Source organism: Apus apus, chromosome 18, assembly GCF_020740795.1.
Source record: "Apus apus isolate bApuApu2 chromosome 18, bApuApu2.pri.cur, whole genome shotgun sequence".
Lineage (NCBI taxonomy): Eukaryota > Metazoa > Chordata > Aves > Apodiformes > Apodidae > Apus > Apus apus.
In genome coordinates, this window is record NC_067299.1 from 1,746,174 (window position 1) to 1,773,975 (window position 27,802).

General features: G+C 48.2%; 1 protein-coding gene across 2 annotated transcripts in view; it reads right to left on the minus strand.

Annotated features, from left to right (window-relative positions):
• Nucleotides 1-240: 240 nt before the first annotated feature.
• Nucleotides 241-27,802, minus strand: part of SLC43A2 (solute carrier family 43 member 2) — a 32,132-nt gene continuing 4,570 nt past the window's right edge. For both annotated transcript variants that reach the window (XM_051635565.1, XM_051635564.1), the window contains exons 3-14: nt 23,125-23,314; nt 22,130-22,185; nt 21,352-21,428; nt 15,066-15,158; nt 14,563-14,696; nt 13,929-14,131; nt 13,183-13,326; nt 9,546-9,681; nt 9,045-9,177; nt 8,115-8,188; nt 6,287-6,410; nt 241-5,469 (exon numbers count right to left, since the gene is read on the minus strand). In XM_051635565.1, the coding sequence (XP_051491525.1) occupies nt 5,308-5,469; nt 6,287-6,410; nt 8,115-8,188; nt 9,045-9,177; nt 9,546-9,681; nt 13,183-13,326; nt 13,929-14,131; nt 14,563-14,696; nt 15,066-15,158; nt 21,352-21,428; nt 22,130-22,185; nt 23,125-23,314 (1,526 nt within the window). In that variant the 3' untranslated portion in view covers nt 241-5,307. The remainder of the gene's footprint in view (nt 5,470-6,286; nt 6,411-8,114; nt 8,189-9,044; nt 9,178-9,545; nt 9,682-13,182; nt 13,327-13,928; nt 14,132-14,562; nt 14,697-15,065; nt 15,159-21,351; nt 21,429-22,129; nt 22,186-23,124; nt 23,315-27,802) is intronic.

A 27,802-nucleotide genomic window follows, 5' to 3' on the forward strand; every position in this document is an offset into this window, starting at 1 on the left:
TCGATCTCTATCAAGCTATTTTTTTTTTACAGTTTCTTGGGGGTTTTGGGTTGTTTTTTCTTTAAAAATTAGTGTTTTTTCCTCCCATAGACACAGCCGGCTGCAAGCTCCTCAGCTCGATCAGGAAGTCAAGGAAACATTCAGCATGGACAGCACACTGGGCAAAGCGTCCACGTCCATGTATTTGTGTTAGGAACCAAGCAAAATCTTCATTATATTCAGCCTCAGAATGAAAACTAATTATTAACTCCATACCACGTTTATTTTTAGATAGTACTGCAAGAATGCACATCACCTTACACACACAGAGGAGATGACACAGGCCTGCCCCAAGGAGCTTACAATTCAACTTTGACAAACACCACAAAAAATTCTGTGGACAGGAGGCAGTGGGGGAGGCTAATGCTGTCAGGTGAGGAAGAGGGGACTTTTCTGAAAAAAAAAGGGATTGTCCCAGGACTAAGGAAGCAAGTGACAGAGGGTCAGGCACGAGGAAGTGACAAGCAGCAGTAGGAAGGATGACAACATGGACCACAGGACACTTGATAAAACAGATTACACAGAGACAGGCTGGGCAGCACAGGTAGAAAAACAAGGACCTGTAGGGTTCATCATTAACATGTAAGAATGCAACCACAAAGCACAGCATTGTTACTGTTGTTCCAAAGAAGATAACGTTGGGAAATATAAATCAGAAGTGGCTTCCCATCACAAATCCTCCTGTGATTCTGGTTTCCATTATGAGTACTTTGCACTTCTAAACTGGGATGCAGGGAATACCAAATGCTCTGCATATGCAAAGACTCAAAGAAAAAAATTAACAAAGTCTGCAGTTTAAAGATTTCACTCTTTTTACCCTACATTATCTGCTTTACATTTTGTGGCCTATTTTCCAAATTCATGAGCCTAGCAAGAAGGAAATCTCCCCATTTAAAACATGTCTTCATTAAAATCTCATTATCCTACAATTTTCCTTTGTAGACAGAGCACGAAGAGTCCAGGCTTTGTTGTGGGAGTTAAAACATTTCACTGGCTGTGGCAGCACTGCAGTTAAATCGGAGTCTCAGCAAGATTTGCTCTTTGTTTTGCAGACACGTCTCCAGTTTTATCTCAAGGATCCAGTCACTGTGACTGAATAAAGTTATAGGTGTCCTGTTCAGCGAAGCAGCACAGATTTTGTTACTTGATAGCATCTTGGCATTAGTGCTATGAAAATGTGTCCATAGGGTTTAGGTGCTGACATATTAGTGGAGGAAAAAGCTGTAATCCCTCTCCACTCTGATAATTTAATTTTTTATGGTTTTGGGTTGTTTTTTTAAACGTAGATGCATATCAAACACATGAAGGTCTGGAAGCACTGCTCTACAGAAGGTGCAACCACCTTCACACAGCAACACCCCTGGCTCTGAGCTCTCCCACAAGCAGCAAGGCCTCTCAGCTCAGGTTTCTGCTTCATTCTGTTGGGGATGAAGCTTCTAAGGAGGAGATGAGGTCCTTCCCATGACCAACCTCCTTGTCCTCCTTACATGGAGGAGGGTATGGAGGTACACTGGGCATAAAAAACCACAACAACTCTACGAATTGTAGCATTCAGGAATTCTGAAAGCAGTGAAACACACTGACCTGTATTTGAGCCCTACAGGCAAATGCATTATTTACACAGACGTGACTTTGCTCTTTGGTAGCCCATTTATTTTTCCACAGGGTGGCTCCTGCACACAGGAGGGTGCATCAGGAGATTGCTTGGTCCTGCATCACTTGGCTACAAAGCAGTGATGCTGTTTTTCCACTCTAAATGTAAACAATCTACAACTACATTTCCACAAGCATCAAAGAATGAAGCAAGCTGCCCACAGACAATCACACAGAGCAGGACCATCCCAACAGTGTGTGTTTCTGCACTGTGCAAGACAACATCTCCAGAGGCTGAAGCCAGAACTCCCTCCCCCAGGAGCTGCAGCCTTTAAGCAGTTCTGCCACACTCAGTACAGTACTTGCACATCTTGCATGCAGGGACAGTTTTCTGATTGATAAAGTAGAGACAAATTTTTAAATGAGTTTGGTTCACAACAGTCAGAGTAAATTAAACCCCACAAGATCAGTCTTTCACCCAGCCCAGCATGTAATTTCTCCATCTTTGACCAGTTGTAGAAAAGCAATCTTTCCTTGGCATAACTTCCTTATTTACAGCAACTTAAATTCTCCCTGAGTTAGTGGATGCATCAGACCATTGTTTAACCAGCTCCTTTAAAAAAAAAAAAGTTATACCTCTGTTTCCCACAAGCTGACATGGTGCTGCATGAGAAAGCACTCCTGTTTACCCCAAAAACCCAAAACTTCATTGTCTCCCCACCACCCCTGGGGATTGCAAGCCAAAGGCACACCTAACCTAACTTAACCCTCGAGCTGCAAACAGAGCCTGAAACTGTGACCCAAAGGCATGAAGTCTCTTCCTCACAGCTGACCAGCAGCTTCTGAACACCAGGGCACATCAGCAGAGACAGTGTGCACATAGATCCACCACTTTACCAGGTGAAACTTATATTCCTAATAAAGGGCAGGAGGGGGGAACTGCAGGACAGAGGTAGATGGCAGGAATAAAAGGGTGTTTTGTTTAACTGAGCTGCACATACTCCAAGGGCAGCAGCATCTCCACTGCTACTTCGTGAACATGGACTACTCTGTGTTCAGTCACTTTGCAAAGACATTTAGATCAAGAATTCCAGTGACATCAGAGTGGAAGCTATCTGGCTCAGTGTTCTGAAACTGAGGGGGAAGCAATGCTGAGTTAGCACACTGACACCTTCCAACAGCTGTCTCTATTTTAAGATAGTGTGAATCTGAGGACTGACTCAGACACAACCTGCCTGAGCTTTTACTAAAAGAAATAAAAAAACCCTTAGTCCATCAATATTATGTCACAAATATCTCCAAGCAAGAGTAGGAATATTCTCAAAGGATTCAGGAGTCATTATAGTGATGTGAAATGCAGAAATGTGCAGAAAGCCCTCTGGAAATATAGGCAAGCAGTACTACTGCTGGTGGGTTTCCAGGGTGTACTTCAGACAAGGCCAGGTGAACAAGAAAATTAATCAAAACTCCACCCCCTTTCTTATTGCTCAACACAAAAGAAATAAAAGCTGGGAAGGTCACTAAATCAAAAGCTAGACACCAACACAAGCCAAGGACTTCTAGAAGAGTCAAGTGTTGACAGCAGGTGAGAAGGCTGTCTTGGAATAAACACATTTAATAAAGGCAAGACATTAAAAAAATCCACAAATGTGTAAAATACTCTCAAGTGTCATTTTTGAAACAAGACTAGAAGGTACCGCAGAGTGGAGCAGGAGGCAGCGACTCGAGATGGCGCTGCTGTCCCACCGAGCTGCCGCGGCCAGGAGGGATGCAGGGCTGTCCTGCCCGGGGCACCCCGTGCTGCTCAGGGAAGGTGACAGCCACATGCTCCAGCAAGGGAGTTAACACCCACTTTCCAGGTCATTTCTCACAGAAAGGTCTGACTGCGCTGTGGTTTTTAATCTCCAGCTGAGACCTAACAGGAGAGAGTCTTGTACTTTTCTGACCAAGGAAGTTGACTGACCTGACCTCTGCCAGGCTTTGCAGGAGCTGGCAGTGCAGACAGAACCACCACTGCATCTTCCTACCTTTGATTTCTGCCCCCAACCTCCTGCAGCCACCAGCCCAGCCCCAGATGGATGCTCCTGCACATCCACCAGTGCTGACCCTCCTCACCACTGCTGACCCTCCTCACCACTGCTGACCCTCCTCACCACTGCTGACCCTCCTCACCACTGCTGACCCTCCTCACCACTGCTGACCCTCCTCACCACTGCAGCCCAGCTCCCAGCAGGTCCACCTGGGGCAATGGCTACCACTAGCCACAAGGCTAGAGAGCCTGAGCCACCAACCTCAACAAGCAGGTGAAGGGCAGGAAGGTCAACTTTGGACAAAACTTTGGAAAAATCACTTTAAAAATAAGCAGGTGAAGAATTCCCTTTGTATTCATTCCCTCCATGGTCAACAGGCCTGGGGCACCTTTGCACACACGTATTGCTCTAAGTCAGCCTCACCATACAATCAATCACCACATGCTCTGTCCAGACAGAGCATTGACATCATAGAAGGCTCTTAATGCAGCCAAACTGGCAGCTTTTTGGTCAGTCACAGTCACCTGGTGCTCAGCAGCCTGGGGGCAATCACCAGAACAAGGTAAAGAAGCTACTGCTAGAGGAAGAATAACATCACCCTGCTGCATGTCCACAGGATCCAGTTACCAGACACAAAGGAGTGTTCTGCACTCTTGATTCTTTTCAACAGCAAGTCAGCTCATGCCATGTGAACACCAAGGTGTTTGGAGCCCCAGAGTTCAGCTTCAAGAACCTTCTCCACTTTACTAAATACACACTGCTGCTCCCCTCCCAGGGTCATGTCAGAGGGAAGAAGAGGCAAAAGGCAACAAGTCTCAAAGCACTTCATTGGTAAACAAGATCCAATTCCTATCTCAAAGGTTCCAGGACTGCAGACAGTTTAAAACACAAATGTGGTTTGCAGGCTGTGAAGAATTCCAGGCCTCTGAAGGCTTAGTCTAGGACCAAGCAGTCCACTGGGCTCTTGATTTCAGTGTGGAAGGCAGATCCATTGCTCACAGTCTGTGTCATTTGCAGTAAAAGGATTGAGAGCTGTCAGTGCTAGCAGCCAACATTTAGCAATACACTGAAGCTGTGCTCATACACATAGGAATAAAATCACCTTCCCTGCCTCAGAAACAGGCTGGGGTAGGTCTGGAGAGACAGTTAAAATCACTGGGTCCACCTGCATGTCAAGCAGAAAGACCATTATGGAGCCTCAGGGAGGGAGGAGAGTGCAGCTTGCATCCCAGCCAATGTCAGCCAAGGCTGGGGGAAGAGGGGGAGAAAACAGACTTCAGTGTGTTAGGTTTGAAAACTCCAATTATGGGCTTTCTTCCCTCTTCCCCCATCCCTCTATTCCTTCTCTCCCCAATTTTCTGAGCAGAGATTCTGCCACTGTAGAGTGTGATCAGGGGAGCTTTTAAGACAAAATATCTGTGTGGCCTTTATAAAAAGGAAAAGTGTCCCGTGTTCTGGAGTGAGGAGTGGGAAGTCTCCTCCTGCCATCCATCTGAGGAAAGCTCGGTCATGATGTCCAGCCCTCACTCCAGTGAGGAGCAAAGACTGGCAGAGCCAGGAGAGAAAAAGCCTGGCTTACACCACAGGTAGAACCCATGGATGTGGTAGGAACCTGTACAGGGGAGGTTCTACTTGAAGCACCAGTTTAAACAAAGGCTTCCTCATTGGGAGTGCCATTAATTTTGAGGAAAAGTTTGGCATCCTCCATCTTCTGGTTTTTTTCCCTCTCTAGCCTGCGTCTGTAGCAGACCAGGTAGATTGGAAGGCAGAAACCCAGGAAGCTCACACCAAGCAAGCCAACGTTCACCTGCAGGAGGAGAGACAAAACAAATTAGGCAGGCATGGAAGACACCCCAGTCACGTAAGCTGAAGTGTCAGAGCCCAGCCCATGTCACCCAGTGTGGGCACACCAGGAGACGCCCTGCTCAGGGTGTGCTGGCAGCAACCTCCATGTCTTGATATTTACACTCCTGGGCCCAGAGCTCCACGTGTACAAGCTAAATGCTGCAAGAGTTTGTCTCTCTGGACCATGGCTGCAGGAGACTTGCTCCACAGAACAGGAAGGGCTGTTGAAACTGCAGGTCTTTTACACCAAGTTTGCTGACTGAAGAGCAACATGTAGCCTAGAGACCAGGACTCTCCCCAGGACAACCCATGCCATGATGTTATTGAGCTGCCCAGACAGTCATCCAGACACCACATCAACCCTACCCTCCAGAGCCACTTGGCATTTCAGACAGTAGCATTGGCAACCCAAAATTTACTGGTAATCAGAGCTGATAGTTCCCAGGGGAACAGGGTATTTCTACTGCATTTTGAGGTCCACACACATTTATTCACTTTTACCTGACAGATTTTGACTCAAACTGTTAGCAGCAAACACTCCTGTAGCCTTTTCCTCTCCTCCCTTCCCACACACCAGCACAAGGGTTAACAGCTTTCCCTGCCAGGGAATCCTTACCCACACAGGGAAGGGTCTCCTGGACAGCACCAAGGTAAAGCAGACTGAGGAATATGTAGAATTCCAGCTGCTTTTAACCTTGGTCCATGCACAGGAGTTTTTGTTTTCAAAGAAACAAGCCAAAAATCATCTTAACCACCAAGCCTTCACATTAAGGACTTGCCCAGAGAGGGTCTCCTTCCAAAGGTCCTGTCAATGCCATGAAGAGAGGCTGCTGCAGGAGGGCAAAGAGGGCACTGATCAACGACTGCAACCCTGTCAAGCTGCCAAACTGAGTGGAGGGGTATCTGTCAACAGAGAAAGCAGTGGCATTATTATATGTCACCTTGACTGTTCACGTTAACCAGCTCAGGTTACATTCCCAGTCAGCTCACCCAGAGCTGAGTTCCAAGAAGGCTTAACACAAGGAACTTCTCTCTCCTAAACTTAGGTATAACTACCCCTTTTTATAGAGGCTGTAGCTAAACCCAGTGGTGTGCACAGTGCTGTCCAGGGCAGAACACAGCTGGTGCCAAGGCTGGAGCCTTCCTCCCCAGGCTGTTCTCATCCTGAGCTCTCCAACTTAGGAAGTACCAGATCCAGCACTTGCTTTGTTTTGCAGCTGCACTGTAGGCAGGTGGAAGTGGTTATACAACTACTGTTCCTATTGCAAAGGGAGAAGAGTGTTGATATTTACAAGTTAAAAGCAGGGCCTCTTGCTCCAGATGACAGCATTTGCAGCTGAGCAATCATTTTCATCCGGTCATAACAATTTGTTCCCTTTAGAAGTGAGTGAAACCTGCACAACAGGTTAGCATGTGCCTTCCTTTTTAGAGGACAAGTCTGATCCTATGTCAAACTAAATACTGTTGATAGAGAAGTCCTGAATATCAGGATATTACTACTGGAAAAACAAATTCAGGAAAGGTCTAGCATCTTTCCATGACTGAGCAGAGGTTAAACAGTGATTATGCTAAACTAAGCTTGGAAAGAAAGAAGTGGGTCAAAGCCTTCAAATATTCAAAGAAGTCACAAAGCAAAAATACCTCTAGGAAGTCCCAGAGAATTGCAATGGTCAAGCAGGATTTTTTTTTATGAGCAAACTGATATGCACAGCAAGAGGCATCTACCTTGCCTGGGACAAATCTTTTGCTTCTAGCTGCCAGGGAACCAAAAGTTTATGCATTTTTGAAGCAGAATCTTACACGGGTTTTCTAGTCTGGATTCCCCAGACACAGGGACCAAAACCTTTGAAAGAAGACATCTGGAATTGTGGAGACTCCATCCATGGAGATAGTCAAAACCCAACTGGATGCAGTACTGGACAACCTGCTCTAACTGTCCCTGCTTGAGCATGAGGGTTGGACTAGGTGGTCTCAAGAGGTCCCTTCCCACCTCAAAGAATTCTGTGATTCTGTGAAAAATGACAGCTTTTTCTGTCCCTCTGCCCAACAGCTCAGGACAGAGGGGCAGATCTGCTTTCAAAACCAAAAGCATTACTTAAGGAAGAGTATTAGATTCAGCTATTGATAATTTTGATAAGTTGGAAACAGGATGGATGATCTGTTCTGGGAAAGGGAGTAGGCATCACTAATGGTATCTTAAGCAATGCTTTACCAATGTAATTTCAGAGCAGCCCAGTAGCAATGTATTCAATTATGTTAATGGTTTACCCAGACACATGCACATGGCTACTCATTAGAAGATAAAAAAAGCCTTGAGTTTTTACTATGTAACCATGGTGTCCATAGCCTGGTCTCACCTGAGGCCCATCTACAGCTGTGCCTGGCTCACTGCAGTAGCTGTGCCAAAGGGGTTAGCTGTTCCTAAACAAGGAAAGCATCTGCTAGGGCTTCAGTCCAGCTACTGTTGTTGAATCCAGTGGAAACAGAGGGTGTAATTTCTCCCCTCTGACCACAAGGACTTCACTTCCTGATCTCCTTCTCACCTGGACAGCTTATCATCCCATACTAATTAACCTGGCCATATATTATAGGTAAGCAGAGACTTACACAGCTGCATAGAGGCCTCCCACAGCTGAGTGGATGAATCCTCTCACAATTGTGTGCAAAATGAAGGAAAGAATCTGGGAAGAGAAGCAGAAAAATGTCACCCCCTAGATGCCACCTAGGTATGCCAGACCCCAACATACAATCCATTCCTAAAAAAGCTCCTCTCCTTTCTAGTAAGGAACCCAGAACCAAACCCTGGCAAATCAGCACCATCCAAAAGCATTGCTTCTCCTGACTGCCAAGGCTAACACATAGTGCCCCAAGGGGAACCACATCTACTAGCAGATGGCACTGCAGATCACCCCAGCAACCTGAGGCCAAGGTGACAAAGCTTCTTCATTGTGCTCGTGGGTCCACTTGGTTAATTTTCCACAAGTTATTGCTCATACTTGCATATTGTCTGCAAACTATGTCTGTTTGCCTACGTCAGCACAGCTGAAGTGTAGCATAAAATCACTAAACTCCTCTGCTGAAAACAGGTGGTGCCACAAAATAAATACAGTATTTGATGCAGAAATAACCTGCTGTATAGATCAGTACAGCAAATTTTCTGACCATCAGCAGCTTGAATCAAGCCCAGGTTAAATGCACAGTCCCTGCTGAGGGTCTCAGTAGGGAAGCAGCTGTTGTTACACAGCTCAGCTGCAGAACTTTTAAATGTGAGTAAATCGTGGATCAACTCTGACATTTCAACTGGAGCTGCTTCTTTAGGTTCTCTCAAGAGAGGCAAACTGCATGGGACTATTTGTTTCAGCCCTAAGACTGCATTTCCCAAGGCAGTGGAGAGGTCTCCCAGCAGTGCCAGGAAGCCCTCCTGCCACTACCTGGTTCTGCTGGCTTGCAGGGCCTCCTGGCACTGTCCTGCCTGTCACTGTGCCAGGAGCCAGGCTGCCAGCCCCTCCAGCATACCTACCCATCTCACCTACTCACCTGCAATGGGAGGTTAGGGATAAGACAGGTGACTCCAAATCCAACCAGCAGAACATTTGTGAATGCAAAGGCATTGGTGGCATTGGTGATTTTCTGGATCTGACGATCCCGCTTTTTCTTTTTCTTGTCACTTCTGGAAGGACAGAAAAACCTGTATTACAGACAGTGCTTTCAGCAGCTGCTGGAACTCACAGCAAGATCCTCCACATATCATATGAACTCCATCTAAACCAGTTTGGCCTGAGGAGGTGGTGGCATCTCCACCAGTGGAAACTGAGGAATATCTGAGTGATTCTGTCAGTGCTGTTACTGCTTAGGCTGGAAGGGGCATCTAAGCCTGCCCTGCTACGATATAGCAAGTATTCCTTCAGGCTCTCTTTCCTACACTGAGGAGCCCACACTCTCTGCAGCCTTTGCTCACCAAGTGCAGAGCAGGGGGGCCCTGCTGCAGGGCTGTGTCCCCTGCTGCAGGGCTGTGTCCCCCGTGTCCCCAGCACGCACCGCTCAGCGCCGCTCTCCGCCTCCTCCGCGCCATCGTCGCACTCCTTCATCCGCCAGTCCATGATGTACCCGATCACAGGTGCTGTCAGCAAGCACAGCAGCTGCAGTACCCCAAAAATGGAAGTGTAGAGAGCCACTGCAGGGGGAAAAACAACAAAAAATCAAGAGGTTTTCAAGGAAGTTGTCAGCACAAGTGGTATCACAGCAGGAACAGAAAAAAAAGACAAACCAAACTGTTCCTTCCCCCCATCACCTCTCTCATTAAGAGCCCAGACCCCACCTACTCATGGGCTAATGAGCAGGGCTGAGGGAGCCCCCACTAGACCATTTAAGCCTCCCAGAGGCATGACATTAGAGTAGACATGCTGGGCACACCTGCTTCAACCATTCAGATCCTGCACTAGCTCTCTGAGCAGGCAGGGCTCCAGAAGCAGGACCCAGCAACTGCTTAGTGCCAGTGAGGTTTATTCTGGCAATATATTCTGCACAGCCACCCTTGCCTGCCTAGCTGGGAGCTGCAGCTACATCTTCTCCAGCTGGGGAGCTCCAGCAAGGACAAGCCAGGCTGTGAAGGTGAGGACTAGCCCATTTTGTGAGAGCCAGCCCATTCCGTGCTGAGGGGACAAGTTTGGAGGCAGGGGAGGGGAGATGAGCAGCAAAACCCACCGCATCTGAGAGCGGTCATTAAAAACTCAAATTGATGAAAATTCCCCTTGTGTTAGAGATGGGAGAAGTGTCTGCATGGCTTTCTGAGAGAAAGCTGATGCCAGCAGACTTAAAAGAAATTGTCCCCTCCTGTTACTAAACAGTTCCCCCACCCTAAGATGCTTGTTCCTCTTCCCCTTTGCAGCCCACGTGGTGGAACTGAAGGACCACACACAAGAGCTGGTGAGTCATGGTGTCCCCACAGCTCTGAACCAAAGATGTAATCCTGAAAGTGCCCATCTCAGCACTGAGTGCTCACAAGTTACAGCAGTGTAAGCAAAACAACCAAGAAGAATTTTAGTTTGTCCCTCCTAATGCATTTCTAGATCTAGCCAAAGCAGTACAGCCAGGATTTATACCAAAATCAACTTGGGAGTAGAGAGAAGTTTCCAACAAGCCTCTCTCTCCCATACTGTTGTAGCAAACCCCAGCAGGGCTGCCTTGCTGTCCTCAGGGATGGCACCTGATGAGACTTTCCTGGCTCCAGTTGCTGGCAAGGAAACCAAGAGGAACTTCCAACTCCAACCTCATTCATGTCCCCATTACCTCCACAAAGGCAAGTCCTGAAGTGGCCCCACATCCCATCTCATTATAGCAACTGCTGTAGACCAGAGAGACAGGTGGCATCACCCTCTACAAACACTCCTGGAGCTCATTTGCTCTTCTGGTTATTTTTTAATAGAGGGCAAGAAGCAAGCCATGCTGTCATGTTTTGCCTCTTCATGCTATTCTGAACACTTAATCTTGGGCTCTAAACAGCAAGGGCAGAAGCCAACTTGAAGCAGGGAATGAAATTTCTAAGGTCAGGAAGAAAAGAGAAGTAGAAGCTACTGTCTTTCCAAAACAGTAATTGTCTTTCCAATTTATCTATCATCTTAAAAAAACCCCATTCTTTCCTGAGGAAAAAAGTAAGGGAACAATACCTAGCAAATACCAACAGAAGTCAATATGGCAGAAGTAGGCAGAGCAAACAGACAAAGGGTGCACACATGGGCACAGCCCTTTACATCCACTTTCTACACGTCTTTCCCTCACAGCCACCCGGAGCAAGCACCTCACATGGCTGAGTTTTCCAGCCCACCCTGGTTCTACCCAAGGGCTCCAAGTATTACCAGAGTGGAAAGCATGGTGGCAATTTAAGAGACACAGCCAAATCCCAGTAGACCAAGAGGTCTGCTCACTCCTGCCTTCCTACAATGTGATTACACAGCCATTCACAGAGCTACTAAATTCCTTGGCTTCTCCCCCATCTCCTGGGGGTTTTCAGAAGATAAGCAGCCACAAGCTGACTGCTTTTTCCACCTCTAAGTTTTATGATAGCTCCAGGTCACCCTAATCTGCACAGGAAGCGGGACTTTCAAGGACACAATGCCACACTGCAACTTCAAGGCTCTACTACCTAGCTGAATGATTTTCCCCACATCCCCCTCTTCTGTTCTGCTCCCAGGAGTATTTAGGCTCTGACCACAACTCTTGCAGGACTGACTCAACTCTCTTCCCTTGCTGAATGCTCCTGAGTGCAGCTGCAGGCAGAGTGAGCTCTCTAAACAAATCATGGTCAAGCAAATAACTGCAAGAAGAACAAGGGATCCAAGGGAGCTGCCTCCCCTTCCTCTCCTGATCCATAGATTACATTTCTAAAGAGCTGAACACATCTTGGAACTGCTCTTGCAGCCTGACACTGCTGCGAGGAGACAATCCCTCTGTTTTGCTGATGCCATGGAAACACCAAGAGAGCAGATTGCACTGAGCCCAGGCTGCCTGCAGGAGGAGGAGGGGGGGGGAAATGGGAAGAAATCCCAAAGGTGGCACAGAAAAAAAAAATCCAATACACCCAAGGGGGACAAGCCCTTTTTTTTTTTTAAACACACAGACCTTGATCTAAATGGAACTGGCAGCATATAAAATTAATATTCATTCTGAAATACCAAGGAGGGGAGGAAAAAATGAAAGAGAAATAAGTGGAACAAGCCAAGGTAAAAAAAAAATAATCAGTGTGAAGGAGTTACAAGGTAAGCAGAAAAATAAGCTGTGTTGGGAAAGGTAGGCAGTGTGCAGTTTGTCCTGTTTACTGTTTAATGTCTACATTGGCTCTTGAGCCAGGAGATAAAGAGCTGAATGCTGTAGGCTGTCAAAGGCTCAAGGAACAAAGCAACTCAGGGAATGCCAGGGCACTTGGAGTTTCCTTCCCTCCCCCAGAGCTCACTCCTATTTTCAGAGGAGTGCCTGTTGATTTATCGGTTTCATGCAATCCAGATTTAACAAGTTCAAACTGGATCTTACTACAAAGGACAGAAGGGGAAAAAAAAAAATCTCTTGTTTTGCAATCCTGGGTATTTTCAACAACAGTAAACTAATGTACTCTTTCCTGTTTGCTCCATGTACTGAATCAGAGCTATAAATACAGAGGAGGGCAGAGCAGTGAGCAGCCTGAGCCTCCCTGGCACACTCCAGGCTGCACAAAACAGCCATGACTTCATTTCTCCCACCTCCAGTTGCTGGGCTGAGACACCTCATCCAGTTGTTAGTCATGAGAGTCAGCTGCCCTCTGCTCTGTGCTTGCTTGGGATAAGCAAAGCAAACACCTGATGAAACAGGTTTTCCAATTGAAAAAAAAAAATAAATAAAGAGATCACAGTCCATCCTGAGAGGCCACTTCCAACAAACCATCTGGGGAAATAACATGGAATAATATTTAACAGACACTGGGCTAAAATTAGCTTGACATTCAAGCACCTACCTCACTGCCCCTCTGTCCTGGGCTGGTTCCAGCCCCATGCTAGACCCCACAGCTGTCAGCTGCTCTGACACCACCAATTGCCACACACGGGGTATCTGCTGAGTAATCAGGCTCCCTGACCTCTTGCAAGGACCAAGTCTGGGTTAGGTCCCAGTTTCAAGGCAGCAGAAAGAAGTCTTCTGGTTACCCTACCTTGATCTTTATCTCCAGACAGAAACTCCAGGATGGTATTCATGGCTCCCATGTAGAAGATGAGCCTCAGCTGAGTGACACACATGGTGATAAGGCTGAGCAACAAGATAGGACTGAAGACACTCTTCATGAAGGATGGAGAAGCTGTAGACAGAACAATAGTCTCTGAAAAAGGCAACACACCTTTGTAAACATGTACAGTTTCAGAAGAGGCTTTGGCCTCTGGGTTAGCAGGTCTTCCTCTGGCTAATCAGTCCAACAACACACATCAGTGGCAGCTCCAAGGAGGTCAGTTAGCAACTACCTCATGGCCTTAAACTCCCATAATGAACAGCTACAGATGCTGGGAGTTTGGCTACCAGTAACTGGGGCAAGGGAGCAGGAAGGCTCACCTAATCCTGTGGATCAGAGCAGCAGAAAGCTTCAAACCACTGGCTTTGGCCCTACCCCTGATTAAGGAAGGCTTGGTCACAATGGCAACAGTCTAAAAGAGAGCAGTGACCAACTGCACTGTCCTGTAGCCATTCCATTACCCGTGCTGTTGTCCCCACCACTGGCAGCATCACATGGTGTGTTTAGGCAAGTATAGAAGGACAGGATTCCTTATAAAGCTGAACTTGGATTTAAATACTGGTGGCTGGTATGTGGCAACACATGGCTCACGTATCACTATCTCAGATCTGGAGCAGAGAGGCCACCAGCTTCGTGCCAGCACAAGCATCCCTGGGGCTCTAATGGAACCATACCTGTGTTGTCAGGCTGGCACTTCACTTCTAGGTCCACCGTAGACAGACACAGCTTGTTGTTCTCTTGCAAAGCTGTCGGCTCCTTGGGGCCCTTCATGGAGCTCCCCACACTGAGACGGCGCCCCACAGTCGTCACTTGCTTATAAAACTGCTTCCCAGTGATTTTGTGGTCAAATCCCAGCCAGCTGAACTTTATTTTCACCCTGTTGGGCAGTAAAGAGCATGACAGCTGCAACACAGGATGGGGAATCAGAGGCAGCAGAGTTGCAGGAGTCAGAAAGGCTACGTGTGGGTTGGGTTCAAGGCACTAGTTTCCACCTACAAACCCACAGATCATTGGGATCCAGAGCACAGAGAGATACTTTCCCTGAGCCAATTTGGTCAACGTAGAAGTACTTATGACTACTGACATTTTCCTTCATAATTCCTACGCTTTGGAAAGTTCAGATTTCCACAGATATTCACCACTCAAGACATAAGGATAATGGCAGATATAAATCCTCAGCCTAAGAGGAATGGCAGCAATAAACAACAGGCAAGGGAGCTCCCTGTCCATGTCTCTAAGTGAGCAGTTCCAGCACTTTCTAGAGGATTAAGGATGGGATTAACCCCCAAGTCAGTCTGGGACACTTACGAATAGTCCATGTCTTCTGGTCCTGGGAAAGGCTCCAGTGGCCAATTGAAGAAACAGTTGAGGAAAACTAGGCCTGCACAGCTTGCCCAGACAAGCAGAATAAGGATGAAGGAGACCCCAAAGTCATATATAACCTGGAAATCACAAGGGAAGATGGTTTTGGCTACAAGAGCAGAAACATGCTTCAGTATTCTTTGAATGAGGTCTGAAAGGAAGGTGTGGGAAAGAAAAACATGCTACATTTAAAATGGGTTTTACTCAAGTGGCAACAAAGAACAGTTGTGTGACAAGCAGGTCTATTAGCAAACGGACTGTTCTCTTTACAGTATTTGTGGAGTTCCCGAGTCAATCACTTGGGAAGCCTTTAACAGATGGGAACTGAATCTTGCACATCTCTAGAAAAGTGCTTTAACAAACAGTCCCTCTTTCTTGCCACATTATTGCTAAATGGTGCCAGAACTCCAGCAAAACACCAGTCATGAGTCACGATCCCACAGCCTCACCTTAATTCCTGGAAAAGTCACGGCAGAGGAAGCATAGGAGCCAATCATCAGAGCAATGAACGTGGAACGCAGGTCACCAAACATGTTGGGCAGCTGGGGAAAGAAAAACGGGTTGAAATAGGCTGCTGCCAAGGGAGGAAAAGGAAGGAAGCTTTCTTTAGAAGATATTGGCATTTAGAATTAAGACTCCTGGATACCAGAATCCAAAGCAGCCAGTTTTACTCAAGAATGACTTGGCTTTTCAGGATGTTCCATTGGTGTCTCCAGTGCCAGGGAACATCTACAGGCCAAGATTTATGTGACATTGCTGCTTTCCAGACTGACAGCATACTTTGCCTTGGTTAACTTTAGCACAGAAGTGTTTACTCCAGCCCTTCTGCTTTCTTTAAGAATTCCTTACTCCGAGTCTGTAGCCACCACCTCCTTTCCTCTCCAAAACCAAAAAAATACACAAAGTTCTTCACATATCACCCTCTTTTTCATCAGCAGTTGTTAGACACAGGCTGTGATAGCTGCACAGTCTCTAACACACCCTGCAACACCCTGAACTGCCAGGTTTGTTTATGCACCCATGGTCAGCACCCAAATCTTTGCAGCAGAGCAGAAAGTTCCTCTTACACCAAGAAGGAACACAAACTGTGTTGCTGTTTGCATTTCCATGTCTAGCTAGGGCCCTGGCTACTTCTGTGAAAACAGCCTGTACAAGAGGGACTAAAGCTGCTCCTTTCTCCTGCAGCTGCATGGCTCAGCTGCAGGAAGGCAATCACCAACATGAGATATCCAAGGCTCTTTTGCCTTGTGCAGCTACAACTCTGCAGCAAGAAGCAGGCAACAGCACCTCATGTTGCTGTTTCTGCCACCCACCCCACTTCACTGCTGGGCTCCTATCAGGTGTGATGGCACCACCAGAGCAGACCAGGCTGGTTCTGCAAGGATCTGTTGGGAAAGCAAAGCTCTCTGCAGGGACAGCTTGAAGCAGCTCACAGCAGCCACTTCTGCCACATCAACAGCAGAAGTACTCCCAGGCTGGCTCTCCAGCCCCTGCTTCCACTCCAGACCCAAAAGCCAGGTGGAACAGGCAGGAAGAGCTGTGAGAACTTCTCCTGGGAAAGGAGGAACTCCCCACTTTTCTAAACAATCAGAAGTGAACAAGTTTCCACCTCTAACTTATGATGGCCTGCAAGCTGGAAATTGCAGGGAGCAGGTTTGGAGCTGTAGGCTGCAGAGCTCAGCCCATACCTTCTGAGGCTGGTGAAAAGGCAGAGATTCTACTGCAGGCGGATTTCCCTCCCACCTCCTTTTTTGGGTCAGTTATTCCCCAAATTCACTTTGGGCATCACCACCACGTCAGCCTCAGAGGACCACAAAGCAGGACACTGCAGATGCCTTCTAGGACTGAAAACATACCCAGCATTTTGTCTGTTTTATAAAGATGCTACTGAACAAAAAATGAGTCAGAGACTATTAGGCCGAGCCTGAGCAAGCAAACACTGTCATCACATTCCCCTTCCAACTGCTGAAAAACAAATCCATCTTTCCCAGGAGCAGCATATAAGGCAAGCAGATCTGGCTTGTGTCACGGTAGGAGCAGCGTGTTTACAAGGCAAGTATTCCTGTGCAGGAACACTCCAGGATCCATCTGGCTGTTGATCATCCCTGTCTCACTGCAGAGCTTCCTATGCAGTGCAGTCTCCAGGTCCTCAGATGACCCCAGCCAGGGAGCTGCAGCAATGATGTGCCCAGCCTGCTGGTGAACCCCCAGCAGGCACAGAAAACACTGCACTCCTCTGCAGGAGGATCCCCACACCCACCCCAGAGCCCTGCATGTGGGAGAGCTGCCAAGGGGCTGCTTTCAGGAGCTGCAGGCAGGAAACGGCGAAGGATCCAAAGGTCTGTTACCAGGCATTAAAAAAAAATTCTCTTCTTGGAAGCAGTGGCCTAAATACACAGCCCAGAAAGCAGCATCTGCAGAACACAGTGCATGCAGGTTGTTAAAAGGCTAGTCACTGTCACCAGGCAGGGCATTCATTTCATTTCAAATACCCAAACCTAAAATAATCTCCAAAAATTACAACAAACAGCTGCTCCTGCTGGGGAGCTGGGAGCAGGGCAAGAGCTCCACAAACACAGCTGCTTCTTGGCTCAGGCTGGTTTTTCCCCAGAGCCCCAGAGATAACAAAAAGCCTTTTTCATACAACAGACAAGCAACTCCCAGGTGGATCCTCCTGTTCTGGGGACTACTGGAGACACAGAGCAGGCCTGAGAGCAACCAGGAAAACCTAAATCTGACCAAGAGATGTCCAGGAAAACCTAAATCTGCCTCGATGGGAACAGAAGTCCTAGAAAGGCTAGAGATTTCCTAAAAGCCTATTTGGCACCAAGCAAGCAGATAGATTAAAATAAATTGGGCATAGGAGATTTAAGGTCCTGCCTAACCCAGTCAAAGCAGTAACTGCAAACAGAGTACTTGGGAGGAAAAGAAATCTGAGACTACCTGGAGAGGCAGAGGGGAGGCAATGGGAAAAAGCAGTCCATACCCCAACAGAAAGCCTCTCAGCCTGCAAGTGCCAGCACTGGTGATGCCTGTGCAGGTCTCCTCTAAAGAGCAGCCACTAAAATAACACAATATTTATGAAGCCATTTTTCATGCTGTCTTTACAGCAGCACACATTGGAAAAAATGAACCATAGAGAGAAAAAAAACCACAAGCCACAGAGCAAGTGGGCTCTTTGTTTTCCTGCCACCAGAAGGATCTGATCCTCATTCTGATCCTATCCCTGCAGGGCAGGATGGACTCCTCCACCAACCTCTGCCCATGCTGTTGTGACAGCCCCAACTCCACAAGACCTGGGGACAGACACTCTTATGACTTCTGTTTAAAGGTCACTAATACTCAATGGATTATTAACTTCATGCCCTGTCTCAAAGATGCTGTAACTTCATTTTGCCACCCTATGACTGTTCAGCGGATAAAACTAAACTGATGAAACAATTCCCTCTTGCAGATTAGTTTTTCATCTGAGCTACAGTGAATTTAAGACCTTGGATAATTTTTTTAATAATTTCTTCATCTTTTTCCAATGGTGCATAATCAAAATGATCCATATATAAACTGATACCACAGCATTACCACCAAATCCAGCTTCCCTCCTCTTTCAAGGGCTGCTTGAAAGAACAGTGGGAAAAGTCAAGGGATTGAGGACTAGACTTCTGGAGAATGGTACTTTTGTTCCAGCTCAACTTTGTTTTCCCTATCGGGGGTGTATTTGGAAGTTATACAGATACTAAAAATACGTTCTCCAGGAAAGCCTCAAACTGCCCACTTTGTCCAAAGCATATGGAAACCCCTGCTCCCATTCTCCAACAAACAGAAGATCATAGAGCCCAAAGTTTTCCTAATATTTCCAAGCAGAGAAGATTCCCTACAGAAAGATGCCCCCCCACACTCCACCGGCTCCGATTAAAGGGCAGTGCTTGTGGCAGAAAATAAGGGCAAAGCAGCTGTAATTCTTTGAAAGGAAAACAGGGCAGAAAACAATCTATAAAAGGCTCTTTGTGGTAATTTATCACACATGTTTACTTCTTTGCATGAAATAGCTTCAGAGCAGAACCAGCGCCAGATTCCTGCGTTGCTGTCAGAGCCACCAACACAGATCTGTTTCCATTTCCAATCTTCACTTATATTGGCTAAAAACAAGTCACGAGGCAGAAATCTCCCCTCTGCATTTTAACAACAGGCACATTCTGACCTTGTTCCCAGAGCTGGGAACAGCACCACTTGCTCACTCCTCCTCCTCCCCAAACCACAAGGCAAGGCACCCTGGAATGGCTGCTTGCTCGGGCTCTGCTGCCTGCCCCGTGCTTTATGGTTCCCTGAGGACTTGTTACTGGAAAAGGCTTTAAACCCAAGAGACAAAGCTTTGTGGAGTACTGTCCCAGGACTCTGAGGTCCTGTTCACCTCTTGCAGAGGCACTGAGGATCCCTCTCACCTGCCTTCCCATTAGGTCACACCCTGCCCACACACACTGGTGTCCCGGGAGGTTTCAGCACCTGAAGCTGCAGCACCTGAGGAGCATCCCAAGCCCTGGGGCTGCAGGGGCTCCCTTCACAGCCACTGTCACTTGTCTGGAGTGGCAGAGGACCAGCTCATGCACCAGTGGGTCTGACTCATTTTCTGGAGCACCTCAGGTCACCCGCAGCTGGCAGAAGGAAGTCACCTTGCTTTGACTTGTGACTGCACGTGTGTGCCTGGCAGTTGGTGCCTGTGTCAGCCAGAACAAGCTCACTTGGCACCAGCAGTCGAGCAGTGCTCACTGCCTCTCTGGAATGAGTGTCCTTAAAACTGTCTTTGAGTCTCCCCTTCCAGCTTCAGCCTCTCCTGGGCACAATGCAAACCTGGAACCTGCCATTCCCATGTCCCTGCCTTGCCACACTCCCTGTCTCCGTGGGCCACAGCTGGAAGGGACCCACAGGAGATCACCATGTCACCAAAGTTCTTGACACACCGACTGTGAGCACCTCAGCTTGCAGGCAGAACCACTTGGGGACAACACCATAAGCTGCCAGTGAGCAAAATACACCTGCTTTTAGCAGTCCCCACCACAGCTACACCATGAGGCAGGTGAAGGGCTCCTCTCCCACTTTAGACTATTTTTAACCATATTCACATACCTCAGATATCAAAGTGCCTCTGGGCAGCTCTGCAGGGAGGCACAGGCAGCTCCATCTGAACTGGGGTTTGAGAAGTCAGGCCTGAAGCCACCTCAGCTCTTCACAACACACACTGCTGTCCAGAGAGGTTGGACTCCCCTCGGAATTCATGTCATCCCTACTTGCTTCAGACCTCTTCAAGGCTTGGATCTCTTCTTGGAAGATTTGACCTTTTCCTGCAGCCACACTTCCTCAGTGCTGCAGAACTGGCTCCCTAATTAGGGCACTAATAAGTGACTTTGCTTATTTCCTCTGCTGCTAAAAGCCACAGTAACAGCACATCCAATATACTCCTGCCCTATCCTTGCCCCCCCTCTTATTATCACCAGTAGCTCTAAAATAACCTGTGACCCCTTAATAACCACCCAGAGTGACAAGCACCCATGCTGGCAGCAGTGGGGTGGGAGTCCTCTCCTCTCCCACAGCAGAACTGATGTGCTCCTCTCTTCCTTGCTTTTATGACAAGTGTGGCAGGATGACATTTGCACCATAGTTCTTTGGGACCACAGCCAAGGCTTCCAGAGAACAACACTACATACGAAGGAGGGACTGACATCTGCACAGGGTTTTGAACGTTCTGAATGTATGAAAGCAGGAGTCCCAGCAAGATCACAGTACACAGTGATCTCTGAACCCAGTCCCTGCCAAATTTGTGTCTCAGGAGCTCAGCCAGTATCTGAGCCTTGTTCAGCCAGTGTCTGAGCACTGTTCAATTAGACGTAACCTTAGCAGAAAGCTTTACTTCAACAGCAAGTTTAAGGCAATGTTGTCCAAATCTGAGTTTTCAGCCACAGCTCAAGAAACATCAGTGCTTCCCAGACTGTTTTCTGGGAGAGTTTCCACCCAGCTCTGTTTCAGCCACACTGACAAGGATCAGGCTAATGAGGCAGAAAATAAAGCAGCTAATTGGAGGATGATACTGCCTCTGTCTCCAGGCAGAAAGAACCCCAAAATGCAGAGATCCAGCTGACAGCTAGTAACCAATGCCTGCAATACAATCCATGGAGTAAACAGATCTAAGAAGGATGCACAGATGCACCCAGGTGCACTCAACAACACAGCATTTCCAAAGAAACCTGGGAGGGACTCCCACCTTTCTGAGAGCAAAAGCTTTTGTGCTCAAGAGCTGTTCTCCTGGGGTGAGATGCAAACTGTGCTGGCAGAAAGCTGGTGCTACCCAGCTGCAAGGGGTTGTGCCCTGCTGCTTCTTCCTGCAACATGTCAGTGCTCAGTCCAGTGCAAACACACATCCAGCCTGTGCCAGATAGCTGAGCACTGCACATACAGGCAAATGACAATTTCAGTCCTAGACAAAAACATTTCCTTCCTCCCTCAGCCTCCCCCTGCCCCTGAGATCCAAGGGGCAGGTACAGAAAGAATAAGGACTGGGGAAAGAAAGCCTTGGAATAACCACCCAGTAACTCAGCCTTTCAGGTAAAAGAGTAGCTGACCCTCTGCACCAAACAAAAATGTGCTATTCAAGCCTCAGGCAAAAGACCCACTTTGTTCTTTCCTGCTAGCCCAGCTGGCAGCCCCAGCAAGGAATAAAGAGCCAAGGAATAACTCTTCACTTACCGTCAGTGACGTGAAGGTCATGCACATCCCACCAAAGCCATTCAGAGCCAGGGCAATGAATATCAGCACAGACAGAGCTGCAACAATAAAAAAATGCCCTTAGCTTTTACTGGGGTGGAAAGGGCAAGGAGACAGAGCCCTGAGGGCTTTGGATCTGACACTATAAACCTCAGTGATCACCCTCGGGACACATCACACTGCTCCTGATCCAGCACCCACCTTCCCAGCCACACAGAGAAGGAGGGTCAGGGCTGTACTCCAAGAGGGAGTTCAGGATGGGATCATCTCTCCAGGATGGATGGGTCTGTTTTCTCTAATAAACAGACCTGCTGATGCAGCTTGTCTAAATGGGTCTTAAAAGGAAGAGTTACTTGAAGGAACTGGATTCAAAGTGTCATCTCACTACCTGGTCTCGAGGAGCAAACCCCATCTATCCCTGGTGAGAAAGCTGTTTACACACCATGTGCTATTACTTATTTCCCAACCCTGAAAAACCATGAATATGTTTGGAATTCCTCCTTTAGAGGACCTGGCCCTGCCCAAATGCTGAGACCTGGCTATCTCAGACAGTTGGCTTTGCTATGATTGATACCAGCCCTCCCCAGAGCCACTGAGCTCCCACAGGCCAGCAGATGCTTGGCTTGTGTCCTCAGCAAGACCCCAGTACAGCACTGGAGGGGTGACAGAGCACTCAGTGCCAAGCTCACGTCTGCTTCCCAAAAAACCCCAAGGCACAGCCCCAGAGCCCTCCTAGCTCAGCAGGGAAATGCCTACTCACAGTCAGGGTTGCTGGCACCGTACGCGATCAGCACGCAGGACACAGCAAAGCAGGCACTGAAAGGGAACCAAAACCATGAGTTTCCTCCAGACAGCCTGACAGGCAGTAAATTACACATGCTTCTGCCTCCTCAGGACCTCGTTAAGCAAGCACAGTATCATTTCTGTAAGAGGGAGGGAAGCTGGCAATTTGGAAAGAAAAAAATCCAGAGAAATACCCAAGTATTACAGATAAACCTTGCACAAGGGCTTAGGCAGCAACTCTTCCTCCCAGTACTGACTCTTGCTGGAGCCAAATTCCCTACTTTCTCAGTCTTCTCACCTTGAGGTGACCAAAGAAAGCAGCAGCAGCCTTCATCCTGAGACCCAGCTGTGGCCACAGCACCCACAGCCTCTACCTGCTCCTCTCCTGCAGGGTCTAAGTCAGACTTGCCCTATTTTTACCACTCTGCCTTCAGCCCAGTTTGGTTTCTGGTACCAAATTCAGCAGTGCTGGGGTCCACTGAGCAGCACAAGTCACTAGTCCCTACAAGCCATGGCAGAAGCAGGTAATCTGAGGCAGAAAGGAACACACACCACATGGCAGAGAAGGGCCCTACAAGAGGCAGGCTGGATGTGTTTATCCCCAAGTTAACTCCCCGGCTCACAAACAATGATGTAACATCTTGGTTGTGTGCCTCTCAGGACATAGCTCCCAGCTCAAGGAAAAAGCTAACCCTCCATGACTCACAAATGACTCTACTCTTCCCCCAGGCTCCATCTGGCCAGGGAGCAAAGCTGGAGAGCTGAAGTGTGGACACAGAGTCCCAGGCCCTTCCCTCATGGAGCAACTCATTGTGCTGGCTGCAATCATCCCAGGGCTCCTCCAGTGCATGGCCAGCAGCTCCCAGTCCCATCCCGAGGCTGCAGGGACCCTTGCAACAGCCACGGCACCCAAACAGCACCACCCATCTGCCCCAGACAACGTGGGCACTCTCCCCTCAGCCCCACACCAACCTGCCCAGCAGCCGCAGCTTGCGGGGGCCGTACTTGTCCATGACGATGCCCAGGGGCAGCGTGATGGCGCTGAGCAGGAAGGACCCGATGGTGAAGGCCAAGTTCAGCATTTCATCCTGGGCGTTGCAGGAAGGCCATTTGTGCTCCGAAGCTGTGCTGTTCTCCTGCTCAGGGCTGCTGGTGGTGTTTTCTGCATGGGGGGGACGGGGACAGAGGGTCACCACTGCAGTGCAGTAGGATGGAAGGGAAAAGCCCCCCCAGACAGGGTGTCACAGCACAGCAGGCACAGCCCCCTCCACACTCCACTTTGTATTAGCATCAGTGAGAAATGGAGAAGGGAGAGAAGAGCAGCAGAAGGACAAGGGAAATATGATTATGAGCTCAGATGGGAGAGGGAAAAGGGTGCACAGGCACTCAGGGGATAAGAAGTCCAAGCAGCAGCAGAACAACCACCTAAGGGCAGAAATTAATAAATTAAAAAAATATATATATACAGCAAGGTCCTGGCCGTTGCAGGGAACTAAACCCAACAGAACCTGAAGGAACTAATAGAAAAAGAAGGTCCTCCTAATCCACAACTGGCATGTTCTCACAGATCACTTCCCGGACTAAACTGGGAGCAATAACTGCAGCCAAATCAGTTATTTCAGGACACTGGACTGACAAGGCCTGGCACAGAGCACCAGGCTGCTCCAATGACAAGCTTCCCACTCTCACTGCAGGCATCAGGATGAGGGATGGCTTTGCAGCAGCCACCCTGCTTCCTGACTGCCCTGCCTCCAAAATATCCTTCCTGCATTTAACTGCCCTGTTCCCAGGAGGGCTGGCAGCTCACCTGCCTTCTGTTTGTTAGCAGGCTGATGCATCTTATTTCTGCCCAATAATCAGCATTTTCTATTCTTTCCAAGAGGGTTTAGGCCATACAGATCAATTATATCTCCAGTTCTGTTCTTGTCCTTACATGAGGAACTCTGCATGCAAACTCCCATGCTGAACAGAGCCCACATTGTGTAACAGAGAAACAACTTAAAAAAAAAAAGGAGGAAAGAAGTTCCCTTTTCTTTGCAGCAGCAGTTTTACTGCCCCATGACAACTCTGCTCCTCTTCCCAGCCTATCCCAAGGTGGCTAACAGCTCCTGCAGCCAGCATGTGTGCCTTTAGACTTTCATTAACTCAGAGCTCTAGAACTCCACTCCTTCTCTCAATCCTTATCTGACTTATAAGTAACCTTTGCTGGGATGACAAAGCACTTGCTTTTCTCACTGCTGCTGTGAGCCAGCCACATGAAATGCTCTCCTCCATATTTAATAATTGATCTGATGAAGTTCAATATTAAAGGAGGAACAGAGAAAGAAGTCATCTACATAACCAGCCACATGAAGCAAGACTAGTGATTCCCAATGAACCCTGGTCAGTTAGTTAATTAGCAGGATTCCCTCACATACAAGTGATTTCACATTCACTGCTCAGCTGGTGCAGGGGATCCCCTTGGCTGCTCTTGCCCTTCTTGTGTCTCAGGACACAGCCCTGTCCTGCAGCTCCTTCCTTCTACCCAAGCCTCAGCACCATTGAGTCACTGGTGTCACCTGGTCCTCCTAACTGGCCAAAACAACCCTGCAAGCTTTGTGTCCATTGCAAACAAATCACACTCCACCTTCCATACATCAGATATCAGCAGGAATTCTGACACTGGTGTCTGAGCTGCCTGCAACATCCCAGCACTGCCAGGAGGGCACACAGCTCCTCTCTCCATTTACACTGCTCACACCAACACCTTCACTAAAGGGTTTCCAACTGCCTGTGGCACTGATGACCTCTTGTTCCTTCCCTTTGCCACGTGCAAATAATTTGACCCGTTTCTCCTCATGCTCTGCTGATCATGGAGACAGCCAGAGTGAACCACAGATATGTATCCCCAAAAGGCCACACGTCCCACTAGCATCCCTTCTGCAGGGAGGACAGCACTCCAGCCTGAGGCTCCCAAGTCACATCCTTAGAAATCAGTCCTGGACAGACTCAGGAGGCTCTCTGCAGTTTCCACACTACATCTCAATCTTTCTCATCCCTCTTTCCCTCAAAATCTCCTCTTGCTGTGTCCCAGGATCTTAAACATTGACTTCTGGCAGTATCTCCACGAGGCAGGCAGAGACACACAGCTTCACCCACAGCATCAAGGCTTTTTGGGCTCTCCACAGAGAGAAAATTCATAGGAAACAGATGTGGGTGAGAGGTTAAACTCAGGAAAACAAGGGGGGGAAAAAAAGGAGTGACAAAGTAGCAGTGGTTTCCCTGTGTCAGCACTCTACAGAGAGAGCTCAGCTGTGGAGTGGAAGAAGGGTGGAGGGATGTGGACAGTGCAGTGACCTTACAACTTCTGGCTGCACATGTGAAAGAGCCTGTCAGCTCTCCTAACGAAGGGATCTCTGAACAGAAATATTCAGCATTTAAAGCAGGAGCAGACCAATTACTGTTAATCTATTGACATCTACAGCTGCTACATGACCCCAAGGAGCTGCTGCAGCACAGGCCTGCTGGCAGAGCCTGCCATGGCAGGCAGGATGGGCAGCAGCACTGGGAGGCAGAGAGAACACAGCTCAGAAAAAGCAAGGAAAATTGGCCCTCTCTGAAGGGTTGCTGCAGCCAGGGTGCCTGGGAACAGGGCACCAAACCTCAGTCCCTGCTTGTCCCAACCACCTTGTTTACAGCTGTTTGTTGCCAGCTCCAAGGAGGGGCCAGGCAACAGTGCTATGTGGAAATACAAATTGTTTGTCAAAATAGAAGCAGCCCCTGAGCAACAAGAGAAGATCTACTGAGGCGTAATGGAAATGATTCAAGCAGCCCTTGGCACCCTGACATCCTTCTGATCCTCCATAAATAGAACATTTTGGAGGGGCTGCAGGTGCCTGCAATGTGCACAGGGTCCAGCCACCTCATCCATGTGCCAGCGGGACACCAGCACATGGGAGCAAGTGGCAGCATCCAAGTGACATGCAGCCAGGAGGAGATTAATGCCCAACTACTCACCTCCCTAAGACACCTGGTTCCACAAACAGCAGCTCCCTCAATCACAGCTCAGATCCTGTTCCAGATCAGTGCATGTCCCACTGCTGGCTAAAGTCTCCTATGTGCCTGGCTCCACCTGCAGCAGTGCTGTGGGGAAGGGCTATCTGTGCCCACAGTGGTGCCCTCCCCAAAATCTCCTGCCAAGTCCACATGCACACAAGGATGCCAGGTCTGATGGCACCAGAGTGAACCAGCAGCACAGGCTCAGCCCATGCATGCTCCACTGCCTTCCCACTGACAAGCCAGAAGAAGCTGCAAGTCTTTATCACCAATTACAAGAACATACTGCCTATTTTTACAGCACTCCCCCTACAAGCTGCAGGATTTCTACTGCCCAATTAGTAGTTCAAGTTACTATTTAAAGGCTGACAGCTTAGGTGAGAGGAAGGCTGCCTTGGTAATCATTCATGTCAAGCTCATCACTGGGATTTGTTCAGGCTGTTATTGGAACATTTAAAGTCATCCTTTCTCCCAAATTAAGAGCTGTAGGTTTCATGAGAGGGTCAATCATTAACTACTCTTTGCTGACCTCTTCAAATCCCAGGCATACACCACATTACCAGAGGAACAAGTCAGGCTGTTTCAGGAGTGACTGCCATCTCAGATGGTAGAGACAAGGTTTCCTTTCATCTTGTTTCATGGCTCAGACTAAGCTAAGCAGGCAAGACACCCCCAGCCACCCCAGCAATAGCTCTGGGGGACGCAGCCTGCACAGACTCTTTTTTAAAAAAGTAAAGAAAAATCAGTGTCTGGGAACATTGGTTAAAAAAAAAAAAAATCAGTGAAAGACATGTGCAAACAACTGATCTGCAGTCTGCCCACATCAGAACATGTTTTCTCTTTTCAGGATGGTGTCATACTTCTGGGAACTGGGAGGAGATGTTCTTGCTTTATACCACTGCAAATGCAATTGATCCCAGTCTCCCTCTCTGCCTGTCCATCCCCTTGCACTTCCAGGACCCCTCTCTGGGCACCCGGCTGGAAGCCTCAAATACCCGAGGCCCAGTCTCAGGTTAAACTCCCATTCTCTGCCCAGCTGTGGTTTCATTTTGCAGCAATTCTCACCCAGGCCAGCACCTTCCCTTGCAGCTCCCTGATACTACCCCCAGCTGCTGCTCAGCACAGTGTGTTTCCTCTAGAAATCGAGCATTTACCGCATTTACTCTTTTCCTGTTTATAGGGTCGCGTGCACAGCCCTTCCACAAGATGTTGTCTCATCTCACCAGCCTGGGAGGGACCTTCAGACTGCAAGTTCCTCACCACAGCCCCCAAATAAGAGCAAAGAGCTGCAAGGCAGCACCTTCCCCCTGTGCCCATGTTAAGGCATGTTAACCTGCTGTAAATGAATTAGCTTATCCCTTTGGTTTTCTGCAGCTTTGCCTTAAAGGAAGGCTCTCTGTTCAACTGGCTCCTTATCTCTGCTCTTTGTGAACAGATTATCAAGTTCAAGATTACCTTTTGTTAGAAAAAGGCATGTCTCAGACCCAAGCCCTGAGCTTCACAGTCCCAGTAACATCACAGCAACACAAGACCCTGAGCAGATCAAATTCCCCAATGGCTGATAAGGCCCAAATCCTGATAAAGACTGCAGAATCAGCACTTGCACTGCAAGATG